The 23,054-nt window shown below is 41.6% G+C and overlaps 1 protein-coding gene across 4 annotated transcripts in view; it reads left to right on the forward strand.

Annotated features, from left to right (window-relative positions):
• The window catches only part of LOC138685519 (transmembrane protein 263-like), a 246,408-nt gene that overhangs the window by 18,698 nt on the left and 204,656 nt on the right, over window positions 1-23,054 (forward strand). Inside the window, exon 1 of one of the 4 annotated variants that reach the window (XM_069784463.1) lies at window positions 20,002-20,183. The exons of 1 other annotated variant lie outside the window; for it this stretch is intronic. Coding sequence is in view for 2 of the 3 variants with exons in the window: in XM_069784464.1 (XP_069640565.1) it covers window positions 20,178-20,183 (6 nt within the window). In the remaining variant the exon portion in view is untranslated. Of the gene's footprint in view, window positions 1-20,001; window positions 20,184-23,054 lie in introns of those variants that run through there. 2 more of the 4 variants (XM_069784464.1, XM_069784462.1) reach the window with 2 other exon arrangements.

Raw genomic sequence — 23,054 nt, forward strand, 5'->3', positions numbered from 1 at the left:
TCAATGTCAGGGAACTCTTTGATCCATCCACACTGACTACCTGTCCTAGAAACAACTTAGCTTGCTGCCAGGAGCCACCCCGCTCTGCAGAGCCCGTCTGTCAGCCTGCCCCTCTGTGCAGAGCTCTCAGCCAGGCACTGCTGGCCAGGAGCACTGGAAATCCGTTGGAGCCACAGACAAATCTGATTGTTGGTTGAAATTGTTTTTCCAATACCGTATCTTGCAATATAATCATCACTGGCAGTGATCGTGTGTCTTTCTGGAGTCTACAAGTAAATAAAACCACCAGCTCCCAGAATTTTGGCTTCCCACCTTCTGGGAAGCCCTCCTTCCTTTGATGTCCAGGAATAGAAACAAGCCTAGAAAGGCAGGCTGAATCCTAGAAAACCCACACTGTAAGAGTAAGCCTCACAATGGGAATATTCACGTTGAAGCCGCACGAACACCACTGTAGGCAGGCAGATGTTGTTTTCTCCTCCCAGCTTGAGCCCGTGCACAAATACCTGGGTGCTATAGAAAATCCTAAGGATTTTCTGCATCAGATCTTTAAGAAACAAGCAAGAAAACCTTTTGAATTGTCTGCAAAGGCAAAATTCAGAGGAATCTATGTGGTTCACAGCAGATCAAGATGGCAGAGGGTACCTTTCCAGATAGATGTATGGGCTGGTCCTTTGTTTTTAAGGAGTACTTTGCTACAAAAATTTTAGCTGATATTATGTAAAGCTTTGCTACTAATATTTTCATTTTACCCTACTAATAGTTTGTTCCTAAACTTTCTAAAATATTCCACATTTCTGTAACTTCCACAATTCATCTACAGTTACAATTTCCATGTAGATTATACTGCAATAACAAGGTGCAGACATAAAGGACCACTTTTGCTTTGGCTGATAGGAGGATGAAGTTCAGAAGTCCTCATTAATTCGTTACACCGATAACCAGAGGTCCTCCCGCACAGTTCTGAGCAACCTGTGTGTCTATTCAAGATCGAGTTCAAAAGAGAGACAGAGGGAGTCACAGGAGCACATTTCTGCTGCTACACATCACAAAATGACAGGGGAGAGAGAAGTTATTAGACAATAAAAGCAAGAGAACAAGACCAGATCACTGTGCAGAGCCTGAAGTTGGGTCACTCCAGGCGTGCAGCAAGGAGGGACACAAGGGACCTTTGACGTTCTGCAATGCAGATTTGCATATTCATTCCAGGGAAGGCTGTAATACCTTACTGACTCCAGTTGCAGACCACAGACCAGAGCAACCCTTGAGTCAGGAAATCTATCCCATGGTTTAATTCATTTTCCTGACTGCCAGAAAGAATTGGGTATTTTTCAAGGCTAATTAATAGACCAAAGCCTCATATCACCTGATAACACATTATCAGAAGTTGTCTCGTAGAGCAAATTTCCTTTTTGATGCTGCTTGTCTCATTGTTTGCTTTGATATTCTAGCACAATAATGTTCAGGTCTCAGTCTCATTATCTATCCAAATAATTTGATTACACAGCTGTAACTTGCATTCTTTCCCCTGTATGCTTTTTCTTGCACCGTCATTTGACATTTCTCATTCTTAGCCACACTGTCCTTGATCTGCCAGATTTTTTATCACTGCTGTTTGTTTGTAATTCCAATATGATGTTTATCACATTCTTAGTGATGCTTACTTAGTTTCACCTTCATTCCATGGCAGAGAACGGGCACTTCTTTCACTATGTAATCCAAGTCTCTCTTGGCATAATACTAAATGACAAAGGTAGAAGAACCAGACACCTGTTGGTGTCTAAGTGTAGGTTTTTTCCTAGCTCTGTATCAGTAATAGATATCATCAGAAGCAACAGGAATAGTAAGTCCAATAATCCTTTCATAACGAGAAAGTACAGAGGCCACTCTCCCTGGCTAAAGCATTAGAGTGTATGAACCTAAAGGGAAACAAAATTCAGGAGAGTGAAAGGCCATGTGATTGTCTAAGGATCCAGTGGAATATCACTCTAATGTTCAGTTTCTCAGCTATTTGCACAAAAGGTTATACAGACAATTGCTAGTGAACAAGAAGTTGGCTTAACTCAGCTGCACGTTCACCTTAAGAAGCTTATTACTTTTCAAGAGGATTCACAGTTATCTCTACATGTTTAAACAGGCCAATTGTTCTTACTGCATTAAGAGTCCTAATTTTTAAAGTCACAATAACAGAAAGTATTGCACTTACTACATGACAGTTCTTTTTAAACCTGCTTTGTTTGACGCTGCATTTGGACAGAAACCAGATTCTGCTGAGGAGCATTTTAAAATAACTTTGTAGCCATTAAATGAAACTATTATATTACACTGTAACAGGCTGAAAAGAGTTAAATAATAAAAACATGCACAAAACTTCCTTGGTGTTTAAAATTATGTTATTTAACAGTTATCTGTTTACAGATATTGTGTCCTTCAGGATGCTAGGATTAGTGAAAGCATGCAATTCATGCCTCATTATTTACTGATTGGGAGAAGAAAATGAGCTTTCCTGCTTTCCAGTTGCCAGTCAGTTAATCAGTTTAGAATAATTAAATCATTGACCTTGATCAAGTGCAAAAAAAGTTTTGGCTCTTGCAGAAAAGGTCAAAATCACAAAAATAACATCTTGTAAATCTGGTCCCTCGTGCCCAGTCCTTACTTTGACCCAGTTACCAGGCAGCAAAAGCAAATGTTTCATAGAAAAGGTTACTATCGAGCATAGTAGATTCTTGATACATAAACACTTGAATGCTGGTTTTAATATATTTAGTTGATTTTAGTGTAGGTTACAGTATCTTATGCCATAGCATATATTGACATATTTCCACATTTTAGGTACATTTTTATTTAAATGAAAGATTCATTCTTTAATGGAAAAAAATCTCCAGTGTAAATACTGAGATATGCTGAAATTAGTCTGAAATCAATGCATGTTTGGACTTTGTTCCTCCTAAACCACTCCTGCAGCAGTATGATCTCTGCTATTTTACCACCATTTATCTTTTACCTTTCCAGTGTCAGAATGATACCATAATGTTAGAAAGGAGAGGCACAAGTCCAAAGACTCTGCACTGGAGATAACTACAGGTGTCAGTGAGCCTCAACCTGAGATGATGGCTAGAAACAAGAATCAGCTGAAACTTTTACAGCTAATTTGGTTTTATCTGGTTTGCAGTAGCTGTAAGCTGAAGAGAACTTTACTATAGTTTTTGAACTTGATGCAAGGGGAAAGTCAGGTTCCTGGAGACAAGCTACAAAGGTTGGTTTCAGTATTTGAGTATTTAAGTACCCAAGGGCTGAGCCAGAGGGGACTGTGAGTATTTAAGTACCCAAGGGCTGAGCCAGAGGGGACTGGCTGGTCTACAGCTTCTCTGGTTCTGATAAAACCTGATCCAAAACCAGTGTCCAACTGCAAACATGACCCTAATGCTTTGTTTTATTTACAAGTTGTTCAGGCACATAACAGAAGTCCTGATCTAATGCTGCCATTCTCTAGTGGTTTGCCATTTGTGCATGCTTCCAGAAAGTCAGGAACTCCCATCACCACTCACAGCCTGTTCACTCCTTTGATCCCTGTCACAGACCAGTAACTGCTTCCTGCAGAAAATGCTTGCAAGCATGAAGAGTCTGTCCCAAAATCCATGCTGAGAAGCAATGCATCAGTTTTAGCCCAAACCATCTCAAAACTGTGTTTTAGCATCTGCAGCTTGTTACTTCATTATTCACCTTCTCCAGATACTTATAAATTATACATACAGATGCCACAATAGATTTCTGAGGTGCTCTGAGGGCCCATTAGGAAAATGAGCCATTTACCTGCACCATTTTCCCTAAAGGATTTTTAAATCTTAAGATTTATTTTATCAATGAATCCTCCTAAAAGCTTTTGAACAGCTCATACTGCAGAACCAAAATGCTCTTCTGGCTCTGCCCTAGCTCCACGTTAAGCTCACAACATAGGTCACTGCCCCTTTCCCTTGAAAGAGAACAAATGCAAACGGGTCAGAGGGAAGCAGCAAGGAAAGGGGTACTCCATAAGGGGGGGTCCTTAGGAGCTGTGACTACAGCAGTCCCACGGTACCTCAGCACAGCCCATTGACAAGGTGTTGAATCACACCCAGAGCCCATCTAGAAGCTGAAGGCAGAGACAAGACTAAAGACAAGGATACAACCTAGGTCCGAGGTCAGGCAAGGAGACTAAGACCAGACTGAAGATGCATCCTCCCACAACACAGCCCAAGCAGGAGGTAAGGGCTAAAGGCCAGAGCTTAAATGGAGCCCCTGGGCCGATGGGCAGAGGCCATTGGTAAAGGCCCCAGGTGAGGCCAGTCAGGAGCCATTAAGGTCTGTTGGCACCCTCCACCCTTAAAAGCTACAACATGTTGCAACAGCCTTCTTCATTTCCCCTACCCCAGCGTGGACTATCCAGTGAACACAACTGGAGCTTAGATAACTGTATCTACTGGGTCATTGTGGGCTTCTTCAGAGACCTCTAGGAGATTGTATTTCAGGCTCTGTGAAAGCTATGTTGACTCAGCCCCAACATATATTCATCCCTGAGTCTACTACTTCCATTTTTATTACATATTTCTTCCAACCCTGGGCATGGAAGAAACACAATCACTCATCCTGGATCCTTTTTAAAGTTTGATTGTACTTTCCGGTAGCTCTGGCGCTGTGGTGATTTAAGCGGCACTTACTGAGCTCACTCAGCAGCTGAGCAGTTTCATACGTGAGCTGCCTCTGAACTCCTGGGTGAGTGTCATCAGGTCCTAGCGAGTTGTTACTGTTCATTGCACTGATTTGTGCTAAAACCCTTTCTTCTGAGCAATGGTATTTTCTCAGAGGTGTTCTTCCTGAAACTGAGATTTCCTCAGATCAATAACTGTAAGGAATGATCTGATCAGGAACATCCCTGTCCTGCTCCATAGCACATGTCAACCTAAAGGATGCACAGCTTTTCTGCAGTAATCTCATCTTCCTCTATTATATCTTGCTTATCTACTAATTCCATCAACTTTGCTAGATTTCCAGTTAAAAAAATATTATCTTTTTACCCATGTTATATGTTGCCACTTGTCAGAATTTACAGTGCTTTTTATTTTCACCATTCAGATGTGACTTCTACTCTTTATTTCTGCTGCTCCCGTGTCTAAGCATGATTGTTATCTTTTTACAATGTCTAGTATATATTTTATTTCAAACTCAGATAATGGTATTTTCTTGCCATTTCCAAGTTTTCATCCTTTTAGTTGCTCCTTTTGTCTAACTTCTTTGCTTTTAGGGAGTTACACTTTTTTAAGTGTCATGTTACAACCATGCATTTTTTAGGTCTTTCTGTGCAACCAGAACTTGGAATTTATACAAACATGGAAACATGCATACATGTACATATGCATTTCTACAGCAGCTTTCACGGAAAGAAACCTGAAACCTTGCTAAGAAACAAAACTGGTTCCGTACATGAGACACTAGTTTCAGATGAAATTTCTTAATAGCTAAGCATCAGGCCATTGGGCAAGAACAAACATTTTTTTCATAAATCTGTCAGGATGAAGCTTCAGAAATAGACTAGGTTCAATTTCTCTGCCTGTTTGTAGGGATAGTGCATGTCTTGGGAATATACACTGCTAGGCTAAAAAAATGACATGAAAAATGTACAAGCAGGTAACAATGTTCGGTACTTTCTTAGCATGTCTCATTCAAAGTATTTTGAAAATACATTGAAATACCATACTGAAAAATGGGATGTTTAGCCGCATTTCATGAATAAAGAAATTCAGATGCTGACTCATGAAAAAGCATATCCAGGATCTTTCAGTAGCAGAATGAGAACTAGAAGGCAGGAGTCCCATGTCGTCCCTCCCTATGGGGATTGCTACACTTTCCTGACAAGTAATGTTTGGCAAAGGAACAGAGCTTCCAGTCTTCAAGTGTTCTCTTGCAAGCACTTACAAAGCAGTTGGGTGCTATTACCTCTGTACTAGACAAGAAATTAAGGTCAGGTTTTCAAAGCTAATTGCTAAAGAGAAGCACCTTCAGCCACACTCAGGATTTGAAAGAAGCGTGCTAGTTCTCAGAAGTGCTTAAAACCTGCGGCTTTCACAGAGTTCAGAGATCTAGCTTTAAAAAGGTTGTGTTGAGGGAGTTGCTTGGCTTAGTGCAGGGGAAACTTTGTTAGAGTCAGTGTTTCTGTGGTTGATCTCTTTATACTTACTGATGAAGTACTTGGCCTTGAATCCTAAGGACTGCAGGTAGTAGTTGCTGTGGTGCTGGATAGCATGTAGTTAACAGCAGGGACTGAGTCTTTTGCACAGGATTTTCCCATGTGATGGGAGAGGGCTGTGCTACTGTTGTAACTGACTGAATAATTGTCATTTTAGTACTGAAAATTCTGAGTGAGAATACAGTATGTGTAGTGATGTCTGTCAGCATAAAACAAGCACTGTGGGTGCTTGATGGTATAAGTGTGCATGAGTAAAAGACTACAAGGACCCTTCAAGGCCACTTAGTCCAGCCTCTGCTGGCCCAGGTATTAATGTCATAGGTTAACTTTTTTTAATTCAAAATTCACCCCCTTTTCCCCATCACACATGTGCTCTTCTTAGAATACTGTTTGGAAAAGTAGATTTTGTGAATCATATAGGTACTGATGGTTTATTCATGGTTCATGGGAGAAGCTGGAGTCCAAGGAAACGTCACTAATGACCCAAAATATCCTTTGGGATACCTGAGGGGATACAACTTTACAATCTTAGAGTTCTAAGGTTTTCTTTTCTGAAGTGAGAAAAATGTTGAGGGTACTGAGCTGTGTAGGATAGTGTTGAAAAGAGCAGTCTAGGTTGTCTTAGGCAAAATTTTTGGATTGTCAATTAGAAAAAATCAGCTTGTGAGGCCATTTTTGTGGTCTCTAAGTATTCCTATCTTCCACCTTCCACAGAAAAATTAGGTGCTGAAATGGAGCTGAAGTGCCCAGAACAGAGAAGAAAAGGCATAAATGGTCAAAAAGCAAATTGATTTATGCCCTGCAAGAGGGATGTGTATTTCCAGGTGTGCTGGAGGAATGGGGCAATATGGAGGCAGAAGACAGTTTACTTGCCCCCCCGGGAAAATGATAATGTTCTTTGCAAAAGCAAAGAAGAGAAATTTAGGAGCTAGTATAACCACATTATCCTTCCTCAGTTTTGGGATATGTGTGTTTTCAACAGCTTAAGACCAGACATCATGTACTAGGAGAGCTTTCATGAAAATAAATATTTGAGGCCCTAATTTTATATCTCATCTGAAATGTGGAGTTTCCAGCCAAAAGTACTTCAACACCAAGCTGTGAGTATCAGCTGGTTATAATTCACAGAGAAAAAGTGATATATTTAGTAATCAGTACAGTTTCTTCTATTAATCTTGACTATCTGAAAAATGCTTTTACACAGCTATTTTCCAGGTTTATGTTTGCTTTTGAAACCTGATGGGCTTACAGCATGTACAGGAGATATATGTGTTATAATCTTAATTCTGGAGACTCAGCAGTTAGACATGTATCAGTTTGATTGAGTTTGGTTTACTGCATTGCTGGGATTTGATAATAACAGCAATTCAAAGATTAGAGTTGCATTATCTCAGAAATCCCCAAACTGTGGCTTTTCAACTGCATATCGTTGGTCAGACATTCAAGAGCTGTTGCTGTGCCGGGGCCACGTCATGCAAGTAGCCCTATAGCCTGTGCTGGTACAGAAAATAATCTCTAGCGGCATTCTGGTACAGAAAATAATCTCTAGCTGCATTCTGGAGTCATTCTGGATTCAACCTGCACATCTACTGCTACCTCATTTCTTAATAGGTTGGTGGGATTCTTGGAGAGGCATCGCCCCCTTTAGTGTGTTATCCATGCCCAGACTTCCTCTGCCTTGCCTCTCTGATGTTTATGAACAGCAGCTGATTTCTAGGCTCTTCTTTATCAGTGGAATAGATGAAGTAGGAAGAAAAAAAAAATAATCATTGAACAGGCAAATCTGAGACTCTGCTGTGGTATCTGAGTGCTGGTTGATATTAAAGTCAGGCATTTTAGATCCCAATATTTGGGGGGGGGGGCGTATTTCAGTTTGTCACTGTCTGTCACCTGGCTTCTGAAAAGGGGCTGAAACAGTTATATAAGGGCATATGGCTGTCTCCATCAGCTGAAGAACTGGATACCTTGTGAACAGTAAAATTAAAGCAGGTAAAGGACGAAGAGAAAAAGAAGGTGACAGAATAGGAGCCCGTTGTATCTGAACCTGTGCTTTGGGAAGGCTGTCTGCCAGCTGTGGGATTGCCACGGCATCTTTTGCAGTTCTGCTATGCAAAGTTAGTACTTTCCCTGGATGCAGTTGCAGTGGAGAACTGGGACCTTACATCTTAAGTATTTTGCTTTTTAAGTAGTTCATATATTTTTCAACAGTTACTAGGATCCATATAACTTGCCCGTGCTTTCATCTCTAGGGCAATGCTACTCTCCTATCTCCACGGTAGCTCTACAGCAGGTAAGCCCAGGTCAACTTCTTTCCTTCTAGAGCTATAATTACCAAGGCACAGCCCATTAGTGGAGAATAATATGAAGGGTATGAAGGAGATGAAAGTTCCCTTTCTTGGCAGTAATGGTCCTACCACATTTCACTAGGATTAGAAAAAGGACTAATTGTACATGCTAATCCCCATATGCATGTGTAAAAGCATAAGTGCATGCATAAATGCAGAAGCAGAAAGTTTTGCATATGGGCACTGTCTCTTGCAAGTGCATAAGGATACAAACATTAACAAATATTTGCTCTGCAAGGGATTTTTAAGAGTGTATAAAATCTGTAACAGGAATTTAAACAGTCTGTGCAAAATACTTGTGTGGTTTTGTCATAAGGACAAGGTAGGAATCTCCTTCCCCCACCCCCTGCAATCCATTGCTGTGAGTTGGGTCTGAGATAGGACGGGATTCCTGTCAAAATGGTGGTTATGTATTATATCATCAGCTCTGAAGCATTGTTGTCACCCACATTGTGTGCAACTTCAATTAAATATTCATAAATATAAGAAGGCACATCCTTTGACTGATGTACTGCCAGGCATTTTTTATATGCATGCCCCTGTCATTCCTGTTCACACAGCATCCCCAGTGCATGGTTTAATTCATGGTGAATTATTCCTTCTGTCGTGCAGCTTTTGCTCCAAGTCATTATCTGGGAGCCTCTGTTCTTACTAAAGTGAGACCAGCACCTAGAGAATGAAGGAAGGTCCTCTAGAGTTCATTTATCAGCCAAAGACTAGAGCTGGCTCTAAACCTTATCTATAAAAAGGGAGCCAGTCACCTACGGCAGCTAGCAATATCTGTGTTGACCATAAACTGCAAAGGCTACATGTGGATTGCGTACTACACCAAATAAGGGTATGCATATCCCTGTTCCTCATTTAGTACTTGTCATTCTGGGACTACAAATAGTTGGTTTGAAGTGTTCAACACCCTCTGGAACTAGATACCATTCCAGGTGCTGACAACTGCCCTAGCGTGACATAATAGGCAGTTTGAACACAGCTCCTGTGGAAGCTGTCTGTGGTTTTTTTACAAAATTTTTGCCAGGTGATTGGACTTTCCCATCAATATTAATGTGTATTGTCAGCTGCTCTCAATGGAAACTTGTTTTGACCAAAAGCTGTTGAATGTAGGTAGTATTTAAAGCTACACAAAGTGTGCCTGTGTGAGAAGTGAAGCATTTCTGCCAGTTACTGTATCAACACAGTGACACTGACATTTCTCTTTTTGCTGTAGATTGCTAAGTAGGTAGTCTCTGCCTGTTTCACTAGGCAGTTCAACAACACTCTCACTATTCCAGAGGGTGTGTTGGAACATTAATACGGGTCTAACGTAGGGCAGTGGATGCTTTGTGGATCAGTGGTCAAGTTGGAAAGATGACCTGGAAGAGGCAGTAAGAGGGCACTATGTCAGGACAGGGGCATGTGGCTAAAGCTGCAGTGGACATGCAGATCTGGAATTAGTTTACACCCCCAAGTGTGCCTGTAGAGCTTAGAAGAGTTCACACAGTGCCGAGCAGAGAAACAAGCCATTGGTGTTAATCTCTCCTCTCTAGGAGTACTAATTTTTACACAACTGATTTATTGATCAAAGAGTAATGGGATCATTGCACTGGAACCTATCTGTCATTAGGAGAAATACTTATACAGTCCTTTCCTGTTGTGCAGTCTAAAAACAGATATACGTCAAGATGTCATACTGGGGGATGGCCCCATCAAGCCTAATGCCTTTTTCCTAATGATCTGAGAGAAGAATTCACTGAGAGGACTGCTAACACTACATGAATCTCCTCTTTTGCGAGCAGGTACTTTAGGACATCAGTCTACTTTTGCAACACAATTTGTATAAAGCCATGTAACTGCGCTTAATCAAGACGTACATTTGCAAATGTTGGCAAGCATCTTAAATGTAGTGGTAGACACCTCTGCAGGTAGGGCTTTCTATTGGGATGCATTTCAACCTAGCAGAACTGGGCTGTAAGACAAAAACCCTTGGAAACTCAGAGCGCAGACCCTTAATGCAGAAGGAGCTACAGAGCTGGTTGCAGAAGCAGCAAAGCTCCACCAACAGTATGTGGAAGCCACAGCTAACATCCCAAGTCTATCTGCTGCAGTGTCTCATTATGTTATTTCTCTCTGGTTCCCGCTACTAACAGCATGTAGAGGGAATGACACTCCAGTTAATAATTTATAAGCGTCCAGTATTGCTTAGCAGTTTAGAAGTGCACAGGGATCCCTACACAGAGACAATGAGCAGAGCAGAGGCCTGAGATACAGCATTTGAGGGGAGGAACTCTTACCAGTGAAAGGGCACTGGTGAGAGCCTGAGGAATGTCAGTGTATCATCCTTGACTTCTTAACTGCTAGAAATATGGGTATGTTATGAAGGCATATTGGTTGGGCAGTAGTGCCTGCTCAAGCTACAGCATAGGGATAGTTCCAGAGTCCAAATGCTACAAGTGAGAGCAGCCATGATTAACTCCTGGAGTGAATGTCAAGAACAGTATTTGTAGAGAAGGCCAAAAAATGAAGGAGAAAATCACCTTTCATGTATTTACCACTGCAGTATAGGGCCAGGAGATAAACTGGGAGAAGGTCTTTTTTAGGAGGTCTCCAAATGTTCCTGATAGACACATGCAGGGTGGTATGAGTGGTCTAAAATACTGGATACTTAATGTATAGATAATGTCTTACCTACATTTAACCTACCACTGGCTGGATTGAAGGGCCTTGTTCTCCTTTACTTTGCCCACCATCTCTGTTTTAACAACCAGAAAAGAGAGGATTTTTGCTTCCTTCTCTTTTCCTCCTCTTCTCTGTTTCATGGGACAGATTAATCACCTTTTCCCATCTGCAACTGTGGGACAACTTAATTTAAAGGGATATAAGTATGTGCGTTTATGTGCAGAGGTGGCAAGATGGGAGAAAGAAGAGTGTTTCACAGGAAAAATAGGGGAAGGGAAAATTCCACCTACTCCAAAAGCAGCTCAAAAACTCAGCAGAAGGTTAACCAGGCCAATATTTAATTAATCCTTAACACTGTAAGGTACAGTTTATGCTGGAATAAAAGTCTATCTTAGTTCAGTGCCACTAATATTCTTTCTGGACCACAGATCCTGAGCTTGGAGGCTGCTGGTTGACTTTTCATCCCTGTTGTTATCAATGTTGAGAAGAAACTTTACTCTAGGCAGGGGAGATGACAAAATGGATAATAAATTCATTAAAGGATTCTGGCCAGAAGCACTGGTTAAAGGAAACACCATAACTTTGCAAGCATTATCAAGTCAATGTCTCCTTCCTGTAAAAGAATTTACTGCCTGTGTAGGTGGAAAAAAATACTTAAAGAAAAAAAAAGGTCAACAATACTCTGAAAAGAGAGGCACCCACATATGAATTCTATTGTTCGTGATAGGAGTGAAATATTATCTAGAGCCTTGTTCTGGCATCGTGAGAACAAATCACTGGTGATTCCAAATGTCAGCAGAATCTACTAGCAGAGCTTTGCTGTCTGTACAGTTCAGAGTCTCTGGCATGAATTCGAAGTAAAAATTAATCTGAACATTTCTGAAGTCTGGGAAGCCCATATGTGAATCCAGTTATGTATCCTGGCATTTTGGCAGAGACAGTTTTCTACTGCAAGACTTTGAAGCCTACATAAAAAAAATAAATTGCCTTTGTGCTCTATAACTCAAGGCATATGAAATACAGCAGCTTTGTTTAAGTGAACCCAAAAGTTTAAACTCCCTTATTTTCACTTTTTTCCCCTCATTAAAATTATCAAAACCTGCTTTCTTTGCCAAATACGTGGCTTTCTATGAAATGCAGCTTCCAGTTGCTTTTAAGGCTGGATTTTTCAGTTAATCTCATCTGAGTTTTAATTTTGGAAACATATAAGCATAGATGCTTTCACAGTTTATTTGGTATAAAGTGCTTTCAAATCTTGTTAGTTTATTTTTCTCAGTGATGCAAACTAACCATAGAGTATATGAACAAACTTACTACCTTTATTAAATTTTAAAATTAAACTAAAATTAGTATCTTCTTCATTCTCAAAGAACACAAATTCTAATAAAAAGAGTGAAACTGTGAACTCCAGACAAAATAAAATTCTTGACCAGTTTGAGAATTAAGACAGATGTGGTATCTGATATATTGCTATCAAACTGAAGCAAAAGACTAGCCCTATGGAAATTAGTGGGAATTTTGTATGACTTCAGTGATGAAAGGATTTTATTTCCTGAATGCTCCTATAACTATTATCTAATGAGCAGGAGGTGCAATTATTATAGTTATACTTCCATAATGGCTATTCTTACTTGATCATTTATGCTACCCTTCCAGGTGGTAGCATTTTCTACCTAGTGTGTCCTGTGTTTGCAGGGATGTGCATGATATAAGATGCATGGCAGGTGAGAAATCAGGCTCTAAGAATCCTTGGTTGCCAACAATATGCCCTTTCTGATACAACCCATTTTGTAAAAATCTCTCTAGAAGATGCCATCATCTGTTGGTGGAAGTGCTTTGGCCATTTAATATAAGCATCATGAAATACTGCCTGCCATAGTGTAATAGAAACTCATTCTTTCTTGGTGCTCTGAGAACAAGCGGTCCATGGTCATAGTTCAGTGTCTCCTCATATCATCTCTGATATATTTATTTTCTTGTCATGTAACAGTTTGTGAAAGACTCAGGCATTAAACAGCTAGCCTCATTTAACAACACTCTTTCAAAGAACTATAAAGAAACACAACAAAGAACCAAAAATAATGACACAGTAAGCCAAGCTGATATTGGAGTCCAGGATTTTACACAATTGAGCAAAAACCATTTGCATTCAGAGAAGTGGGCAGACTGGTTACAATACAGATCTAGAAGGTAATGGGTAAGAGCTGTATCCCTGTGCAGAAGGATCTTTATTAAAGAGATTTGAAATGGGTTTTATATAAGAACTTTCCCAGTAAGATGGAAAAAAACCCCACAGACTAAAGCCAAAGTACCATTTGTAGTCCGAAGCAGCAATATGTACAGAGTTCTTTTCATATATCTACTTGATAGGCTAGATGATTTCAGCTTAGTAAGAGGGCTGATATATATTTTTCTTTCTATTACTGACATTTTTCAGTATTGTATAAGTCACATCTTTCTAGTCTTGCTTAGGGCTCCCCTGTAAGAATACTACTTTTATATTTAACATGCCCAAACCTGTTAGTAATGTAACACCACCAAATGAGGGGGAAAAGGGGAATTAAAAACATTATGAAAGCAAAGGTCAATCACAAGTAGTTTTCCAGCTTATTTTTAACACTTACAGTAAGAAAGGAGAATGTAGTATTACAGTCATCAACAGTAAAAATTAGTTACAAGAGACAAATCTGTCAATGGCTTTGTTATTTTGCTCTCCCATCGATAGGGAAGCTGAGATGCAGAATAGGAGAATTAGGTCTATCAAGTTCTGAAGGCTTGCCAGCAGTATAGTCTACTACACTGTTCTGCAAATACCTTTTAAACTTTCTTGGTACTTCACAGTGGAGCTACTGCACTGTCTCTTCATGCATGCATGAGATGTGACTACAAGCAAAAAACTTGGAGAAACAATGAACCCTAGATCACAAATGACAGACCTCTCAAGCTGTGTGCAATATCCATGAAGAGAACAGCTTTGAGAGTTAAAATAATTTATTCTTAACAGTTGTTATCTGTAAGGTGGAAAGAAGTTCACTATTTTAATGAACATTTCTCAGTGTCTGGTCTTTATATTTTGCCTTTCAGCTCAGATGGTGAAAACAGCTAGTTAAATCTGTGTTCCCCTTGCCAACTTTTCATTCTGTTCTCAGTAAGGCTTAAGACATGCACATATACCATCCAGGGATGTCGTTTGGGCTGTATAGTCCTCATCCTCCCTATTATTACCAAATGATGCAGCATCAGTGTTCAGTCATGAGTATGTTTTAATGCACAACATTACCCTTACCCTTCTTATGAAGTATTTTATTAAACAGATCCATTCTATAGCATAGATGTTGAAAAGACATTGGCAGAAAGATACTTCCTTATTTTTAGATTTCAAATGCTCTCAAATCTTGCTGTTGCTTGCATTAATTTGTGCAGCAGTACTGTTGTAAGTATCCATTTTTAATAGTCTACTGTCACCAAATCTGCTTTAAACATGAGGAGCGTGATAGATTACTTAGAAATGTCAAAATCTCTTCCTTTCCATCTGCAAAATCCAGAAGTCTTATGTACAAAGCTAGGCAATAATATATCAAATCCAGCTATAACTAATTTCAGAAACTATTAATAAATCTCCTATTGTTTCCATCCCCTAAACAGGCATTCAAGAATATGCTGGTCACTTGGCTATGCTTGATGCCATTCCCCTTCTTGATACCTCTCCTCTTTCCTGATAAAAAGAGACTTCCCTCTGCCCAGGGGAAACCATGGCTTAGCTTTATTTCATGCAACACTGAGCCATTTTTGGCTTTTAAACATACCCTTACACCTTGCACCTAACACTAAAATGCCATGTGAAACACTGAAATCCGCACAGAGGAAAAACCCCTATCGCATGTGAGCTTTCGGCATTCCAAATTCTTCAGCTTGAGTGCCATGGGCTCCTCTCAGGAGAGGGCAGGTAGAGACCTGTGGACCTCTGAATGTTCCTTTCTACAACTGTGAATCATGGCCTCCAGTGACACAGCTGAACCACAAGATTGTCTATGCTTTGTTATACCATTAGGATTTACTGGTGTTTTAAAATTAATAGGGACATGTATTTAAAGGGGGTCAGTTCCTGAATTAGGCTGTTACCAGTCCAGGACGTAAGAGACTGATGCTCCTTGCTCAGCCAATGTGTTTTCTGTGGCATCCGATACCTCATTCAGATTCCAATGTATGGTGGTGTTCAGGCAACTGACTGCTGTAGGTATGTAACTTCCCTCAGTTTAGTCACCTTCATGCCTTCAAAAATCTGAACTACATTCTCAGAGAGAATTTTATGAATTCTCTGCTGGAATTGGGAGTGTTCTCCAATATCCAGCTACCCAATGCAGTAAGTACATCCCTACCTTCCAGGGATGTTGTAAGGGTCAAGTTAGGAAAGAGAATCGAATGCTGCTGTACTAACAGCTATATAAGACTATAAAATATACAAATTCAGGGTCTGTTGTGGTTTAACCCCAGCTGGCAACTAAGATCCACACAGCCGCTTGCTCACTCACCCCCGGTGGGATGGGGGTGAGAATTAGAAAAGTGAGAAAACTCGTGGGTTGAGATAAAGACAGTGTAATAGGTAAAGCAAAAGCCGCGCACGCAAGCAAAGCAAAACAAGGAATTCATCCCCCACTTCCCATGGGCAGGCAGGTGTTCAACCATCTCCAGGAAAGCAGGGCTCTATCACACCTAACAGTTACTTGGGATGACAAACGCCATTGCTCCGAATGTCCCCCTCTTCCTTCTTCCCCCAGCTTTATATTCTGAGCGTGACGTCCGATGGTCTGGAATACCCCTTTGGTCAGTCGGGGTCAGCTGTCCCAGCTGTGTCCCCTCCCAACTACTTGTGCACCCCCAGCCTCCTCGCTGGTGGGGTGGTGCGAGAAGCAGAAAAGGCCTTGGCTCTGTGTAAGCGCTGCCCAGCAGTAACTAAACCATCCCTGTCTTGTCAATACTGGTTTGATCACAGATCCAAAACACAGCCCCATACCAGCTACTGTGAAGAAAATTAACTCTGTCCCAGCTAAAACCAGCACGTTATCTCAATACATGAGTCCTTCACCAAGACGAAGCATGAGGAAAGGTTACTGCTTACGTTTTTGCAAAGTTGTGGCTAATTTCTTTGCTGGGTGTTCTTGGGATGCTTGATAAGGCCAGTGGCCAATTTATTTTCTCAAGGTAAGGGAGAATTTTTTGATCTGGAACAGAGAGGTCTGGAGGAGTTGTAAATGCTACAGTCATTACTAATCAGCAGCTTCATTGTCTGGAAATAATTTCCTTTCTACCAGGACCCTTTAGCACATGAGCCAGCTACTGCCACCATATCGTGACTACCTGTTACAATGAATTATTACTGTTTATTGTTTTCCTGTCTTAGATCACATGGTACTTGCATTTATTTTATGCTGCATTATCCTTTTTAACAGCACGCAATGTGAAGGCTGTTCAAATGCCATGCAGGGCAAGTACGTGACATAGGAAACTAGGGATGAAAAGAGCATGGAGTAAACAGGGTAACAAGACAGGGCAATTCTGCTTTATGATGCCAGTCACCTGCAGTCAGGTGGCTAGTATGGAAAAGTGAAATAGAACGTTGCAGCAGTATAATATGGCATCAGTTATCTCTATTTTAATGCTTCCGTCCCCTGAATGCTTTACAATGATCATTAATTATCTCAAGATGTTGATCAGACTCCAAGCCAGTGTCTGGTCATCAGCATAGGCAAAAAATGCTGAAGACTCATCTCCTGAAGTTAGCTTACATGACAGGGAGATGCCATGATGTTATGCTGTACCCAAGGAGTGTGCTTTCTAGTCTACACAGCAAAAATTATGCCCGAATATCGCTCTTATTCACACACACTCACCCCTACACAAAGAATGGTAACTTTTATGAAACTGTCTTTCGTTTTCTTGTAAAAAGTTGTTTAGGAATGTACTGTGACCAAATCTGAAAGTCAAAATATTTTTTCACTGGTTTCAACACCTTGAAGAAAATGATAAGTGAACCATGCTTTAATCATTTAAGGTGTTTGAGATTCTCAGCCTTCACTGAAAATTCTAGGTAGGTAAATCTCCTAGAGTGGTCTGTTCTTCAGGAAGGCTGGGAAGGGAATTTCTGCATTATAAAGACATCACTTTTAACTGACAAACAGTAGAGTTTAACTATGGAAATACCTATACTAGCCATTTTGCTTCAATAAAGACACACTTTTAAGGTGAATCTCACCAGAGCAGGCTTGGAGTTTGTTAACTGGATTAAATCCTTTTAGATGAAACTAAATTGGAAAAACTTATTCCAGGTGCACAGTTGTTAGTCATTAACGGGCATTCAGTCTAAAGTATTACAGCTTGTTCAAAGCAATCACCCCTTGAAATATGTATAAGAACCTAGCGTCCTCAGCACCAGTTGTTTCACTGAACAAAGTCATACCCTGTGAGCTGCACTATCTACTAGTGTGTACGTAGCCTGCATTGTGTAATTTTTTATTAGGGAATACTTTTGGTAGCTGCTGAAATAGTTTCAGGAATAAAGGACTTCCTGTACCTAGCATAAAGTAAACAACTTATTATTTCCCGTTCCCCCCCGCCCCCCCCAGTTTTGTCTATCATCCAGAATATTCTGATTTTTCAGCTGGAACATTCTTTGAAAGTTCTACAGACATTGCAAACATGACAATCTAATGTTAACTTGTTTAAAAGATTGCACATATTTTATTTTAGGGGCTTAAGAACTTCCTGAGAAATCATGTTATGTTCATCTGAAATTTTGAATTTTAGATGTAGAAAGCTGCATTATTTTGAACTTCACTAGAATGACTCATTTTACCTTGATGAGGGAAAAGACAGTTTACTCTTTAACCCTTTATAATTTAGGCAATATTCTTTTATTGAGAATTGGGCTAAATTTACATGTTAAACTCAACACAAACATGATATGAACTTCTTTGTACTCACCATCTGACTAGAACATAAATATGGATTTCTATTATGCAATTAAAAATCTAATACAATCTAATTCTACTAATACTATTGACAAGATTATTTTATATAAATTTTGCTATATAGTGTGTTGAGAAGAGGATTTATATTTTGGTTATTAGTATTATATATACAATACATAGGGTAATATCTCACACACACATAGTAGGGTATGCTTATATATGCACACACACATGTGTGTGCATGTCTGTAGAAATTCGTGTGGTCTGTGAAAACTTCCCTGCATTCACTGGCTTCCACTACTGGTCTTCTGAGAAGATTCACATGCTTGAAGTGAAGTATGTGTATATGTGCAGAAGAAATTGTAAATTCTGCTATAAAAATCTGTGCCAGGAAAGGGTTGCAGAGTACTTCCTCTGAGAAGTGATCCAGAAAATGATTTAAGGCACAGCTATGTTGTGAGAAGCAAAGGAAAGGGGTCTCTGTAGTTGTTACCCCATGTGGGGCAAGGGAATTACTTTGGTGTCTTTCAAGAGTTTCCTATTTAACTGAAAAATGAAAACTAGTCTTATGGTACCACTCTACCTCTACTCTCCAAAGAGGTTCTGCAGATTAGAAAAGACAGTATGAAACAACAAAAAAAATTAACTGCTTTTCCTTCACTGTGCACTGAGAAAAGGCATTTCTAGCCTTTAAACTAGCACATTCTTCCTTTTATAGTTTCTGGCTAAGTAGGGTCCACTGTACTGAAGAATGATTTAGAAAACATACATGGCTGCCAAGGGCATATTCTTTAGAAAGAAATTGCAAAGTTTCTCAGTCAAGGGGTAAAAAAAGGGAACAAAAGCAATCTTTCTTCTTTTGGATTCAACCACTTGTTGAGTTGTAGTTAGGTTCTCTATGTAACATATAAACTTAATATTTACTTGTGGAGTAATATTAAATCAGAGAAAATTGAACTCTCATCACCATCGTTTCCTTAACGTTGCTTTCTCTCCCGATTCCAGTAGTCATTACTTCAAACCACCCTTCTTTTTGTTTTGCTTTGTCTGGCTTCACTCATGTCACCAAACCATTTGCTAGCAGCAACACCCTGCTATCCACATGTGTGATTGTGCCTGATGATAGTTTTAAAGCAATACATGAGAAAGAAAACCTTACACGCCGAAGGCTATTTCCAGATTCTCTTTTATCTTCGCCACCAAACAGTACACCCTCAGGTGAAACAGCGGCAGCGGGCACAGCCCCAACGGGCCAGAGGCGTGCTACCTTGGCTGAGGATAATGCGAGAAGAGGGCTAGGAAGCCCCAATCCCCCCTAGTAACTCAGTTCTTGACTAGAATCGATTAAATGACAGCAAGCATACGGCGAGGACAGAGCCTCGAGAAGAGGCTCCTCATCTTGGCCAAACTTGTTTGACTACGGCTGGGTCAATTCATCTCCCTTTGCGGCATTCCCATCAGGTATACAATGGAAATTTGAGGCGGTGAATATGTTACAATTTGCAAAGCGCTTTAACGTCAAATGTCAGGAAGGGCTTTTTACTACAGCGCGGCTGGTGGGGTCTCTCGGCGAAGGCTGCCCGGAGGCCTGGCTTCGCCGGAACCTCTCGGCTCTGAATCTCTCGGAGCATTACTAAAAGCCCCACGCAAGCTCCCGCGGCCGCCGCCCCCGGCAAGACGAGGCCTCGGCGCTAAGATCTGCCGTGGGGAGAACGAGACGGGCTGCCGACCACCGCCGCCAGTACCCCTCGCCAAAATGGCGGCCCCTGACCCCCGCGCTTCCTCTTCCGGCCGGGGTTGCCATGGCGCTGCCCCCCCCCCATCATCTCCTCGGCCCAGCCTCCCCCCTCCCGCCGGTGTGTGTTTACATCGGGCAGGAGGAGCCGGAGCCCAAGCGCCGGGGGAGACGGGGACGCAGCCGACGGCGACGGCCGCCCGCCCTCCATCCCCGCCGGGCGGTGCTGCGGGAGAGGCGGCATGAAGGTGATGCTGGCGGCTGTCACCGGGGCTGGGGGTTCCTGCTGGCGGGGGGGTCGGCTGGGCCGCGGCCGGCGGCTCCCGGTAACTGTGAGGGGGCGAGGGGTAGGGGCCGGGCCGGTGTAACGGGGCCGGGCCCGAAGCGGTAAACCGGCGGCGGGAGGGGGTGGCCGTTCGGTCTCGTAACGAAGTACAACTTCCAGAAGCTTCTAACTTCGTGGGGGATGTGGTACCGCTTCTTGGAACCGTCACCCGAGAAAGATTTCCCCCCTTCCTCCATTAAAACTCGGATTGTTTCCTGCCGTGACGGGAAGGGAGCAGCGTGGGAGCCGGGGGAGGCTGCCCGCTCCCCTTCTGGGCTTGTGTCTCTGTAGAGAAATTGTCTTGCTTTCCCCGGGCTTCTTCCCTCACGCACATAATCTTGTGGGCAGTTTTACCCCCCCTTCCCCTCAGCAGCCGTGGGGTTTCACGCCGTGGGTACGCTACCGGGAGTAGCTCCGGCGCTCACCCGTGCCGCTTCCCTCGCGGGCCCCTCGGAGAACGTGGAGGAGACGGTCACCTTCCTCCTCGGTTTGCTGTGGAAAAGTGTTAGGATAGAAATGGGCTGACCTGGGCCGACTGGCAGCTTCGGTGCCGTGGGAGAGACGGACGCCGAGGCTGGCCGGGCTATAAAAGTAGTAATTTACTAGCTCTCAGTTGAGAGCTTGTCTCTTCAGTTGTGTGGGTTCGGAGTCAGCAGTGCTGTGGTATTGTTCTTTCCTCCTATTACATTCTGTCGTATCTCTTTAATTTGCAGGTGTATGACTTTTGAAACGGTTCCCTCTCCTTAATCGGTCTGAAACACGAGGCACACCAGGCCTGTCTCCTGAATTTGTCTAGCAGCAAAAAAAATTATCGATCAGCTAGATTGTAAGCTCTCTGAGGCAGAAACTGTTTGTAGCTGTGGTCTATACCTATCCCGATGGAGAAATTTGGCTCAGGCCTTCCTCCAAGCCTCTGAGTCAGTGAGTATGTGTTAGAAGTTCCCCAGCTTGTGCAGGTTTTGGGTCCTGGGCAGTGCGTGTGTGCCGGTTGCTCAGGTTAACAACCATCCCTTTGTAAAAGGGGCTCTCAATGACCAGTGTCATTGCTGACAGATGGAAGAAAAGGGACAGTTTCCTAGTACATGAAATAAATATTTATAAAAAGAATGTATCCTTCTATGCACTGTTATTTTTTTGCCTTGCATTTGTTCAAAGCCTGATAGTAAAGAGTAATTTTTTTTTTCTTCTTTCTACAGAATGCTTGTTAGTTCAAATAGTGTGGGATAACAAAAAATATGTATGAGGCAGTTATTGGTAAACAGTGCTATGGCTCTGGGTGAGTTGTTGACTTATATGGCAAAACAAAAACCTAAGAGTGCTGGCTGAACAGTACATCCAGCTTGAGGCCAAAACTGAAAAGATTTCCTTCAGCTTCTGTTTTATTGCATGCAGAGTAAACAGCTGATTATTCTTGCTAAGCCCATTACTTCTGCCGAATTCCTCTTTTGCCCCACTAGATGCTTGTGGCTATTTTAGATGGGCTCACTCAAAATACAGTAAGATGTGAGTGGAGTCATGTTCTGATTGCAAGGAAAATGTGTGTGTTTGGGGGGAGAGTATTTTTTTTCTTTTTTAACCAATCATTTATCAGGTATAAGCACTGTGTAGAGCTTTTCAGTATAAAAGGGTTCACAGCTTTCTCTCTGACAGGGTAATTTCTTTCCATGTATATTTCTTTCCATATGTGCCACCTTTTGCTGTAGCAGTTGCCTCAGTTTCCTCTATGTAAGATCATTGCAAATGCATGATTTAAAGTCTTAAGCTGAGTTGGGGGGGGGATTAAATTTTTAATTAACAAGTGGAATGCATCAAAGTGTACACAGTTTTTTACCTCTTAACAGGGGGAGGAAAGGTGTATGTGTGATGTGGGAGCTGGATGTGTATCCCTTTTATGGACTTGCTCACAAATAGTGCAGTGTGACTTTAAACAAAGTTGTTGATCATTGCAGGAAATACATCAGAACCAAGCTTTTTGAAAATTCATCTTGCCTATTTCTCCCCTAATGGTTGTTACTTCTTGGGAAATACACTTGCGTTTGTGTATTTTTAGCAGTATTGGTTTTGAGCCTTTCTCATTGATGCTGGTTGGCAGGTTGCTGAGAAGGCAGGGCCGTCAAAGTAAAACAAGTTAATGCTAGTGTGTATAAAGATGGTCTGCCTACTTACGGGAGGGAAGATGCAGGTGAAGAGAAGTGATAACGTCAGGGGAGTTCTGCTGTGGAAGTCATCCCTTCGGGATCCATTGTTTGACTGCTGCTGAGGAAACAGAAGCTTGATGTATTTTATTTTTAAGTCAATCAAATGACATAAGTATCCTATTAAAAAGGTAGAGTGAAATAAAGTAGTGTGGCAAAGTCATGATTTAAAACTTGGGGCATTGAAGCTGGATTGGATTCCAGGTGGTCTCTACGTGTACTTTTCTTCTGTTCCCATCTCTTTCAAGCAATGGCAGTGCTGAAAGATGGTATCTCTGGGCCCTTTCAGGCAATGCAAAATATAAAACTGGTTGAGGCAATCAGCTTGAAAGTGGATCATTGCTATATATAGGAATAAATAAGTGATATGTTTTGAATACACCAAGAGCATTTGCTTTCCTTCAAGGGCAGATCATTTTGATGGCAAGGAAATATATGTTTTTGGGCTGCACTGGGAGCCTGGGTAACAGGTCTGTCAGGTGGGGAGGGCAGTTTCATTCATTAGAAAGTGGAGAATTGTGGGGAGATGACCGAATCCCTACTTGTCCGTCACACTGTCAGCCACCAATTACTGTCCCACGATACAGTATGTTTCCAGT

This window comes from Haliaeetus albicilla, chromosome 5, assembly GCF_947461875.1.
Source record: "Haliaeetus albicilla chromosome 5, bHalAlb1.1, whole genome shotgun sequence".
In the NCBI taxonomy this organism is placed as follows: domain Eukaryota; kingdom Metazoa; phylum Chordata; class Aves; order Accipitriformes; family Accipitridae; genus Haliaeetus; species Haliaeetus albicilla.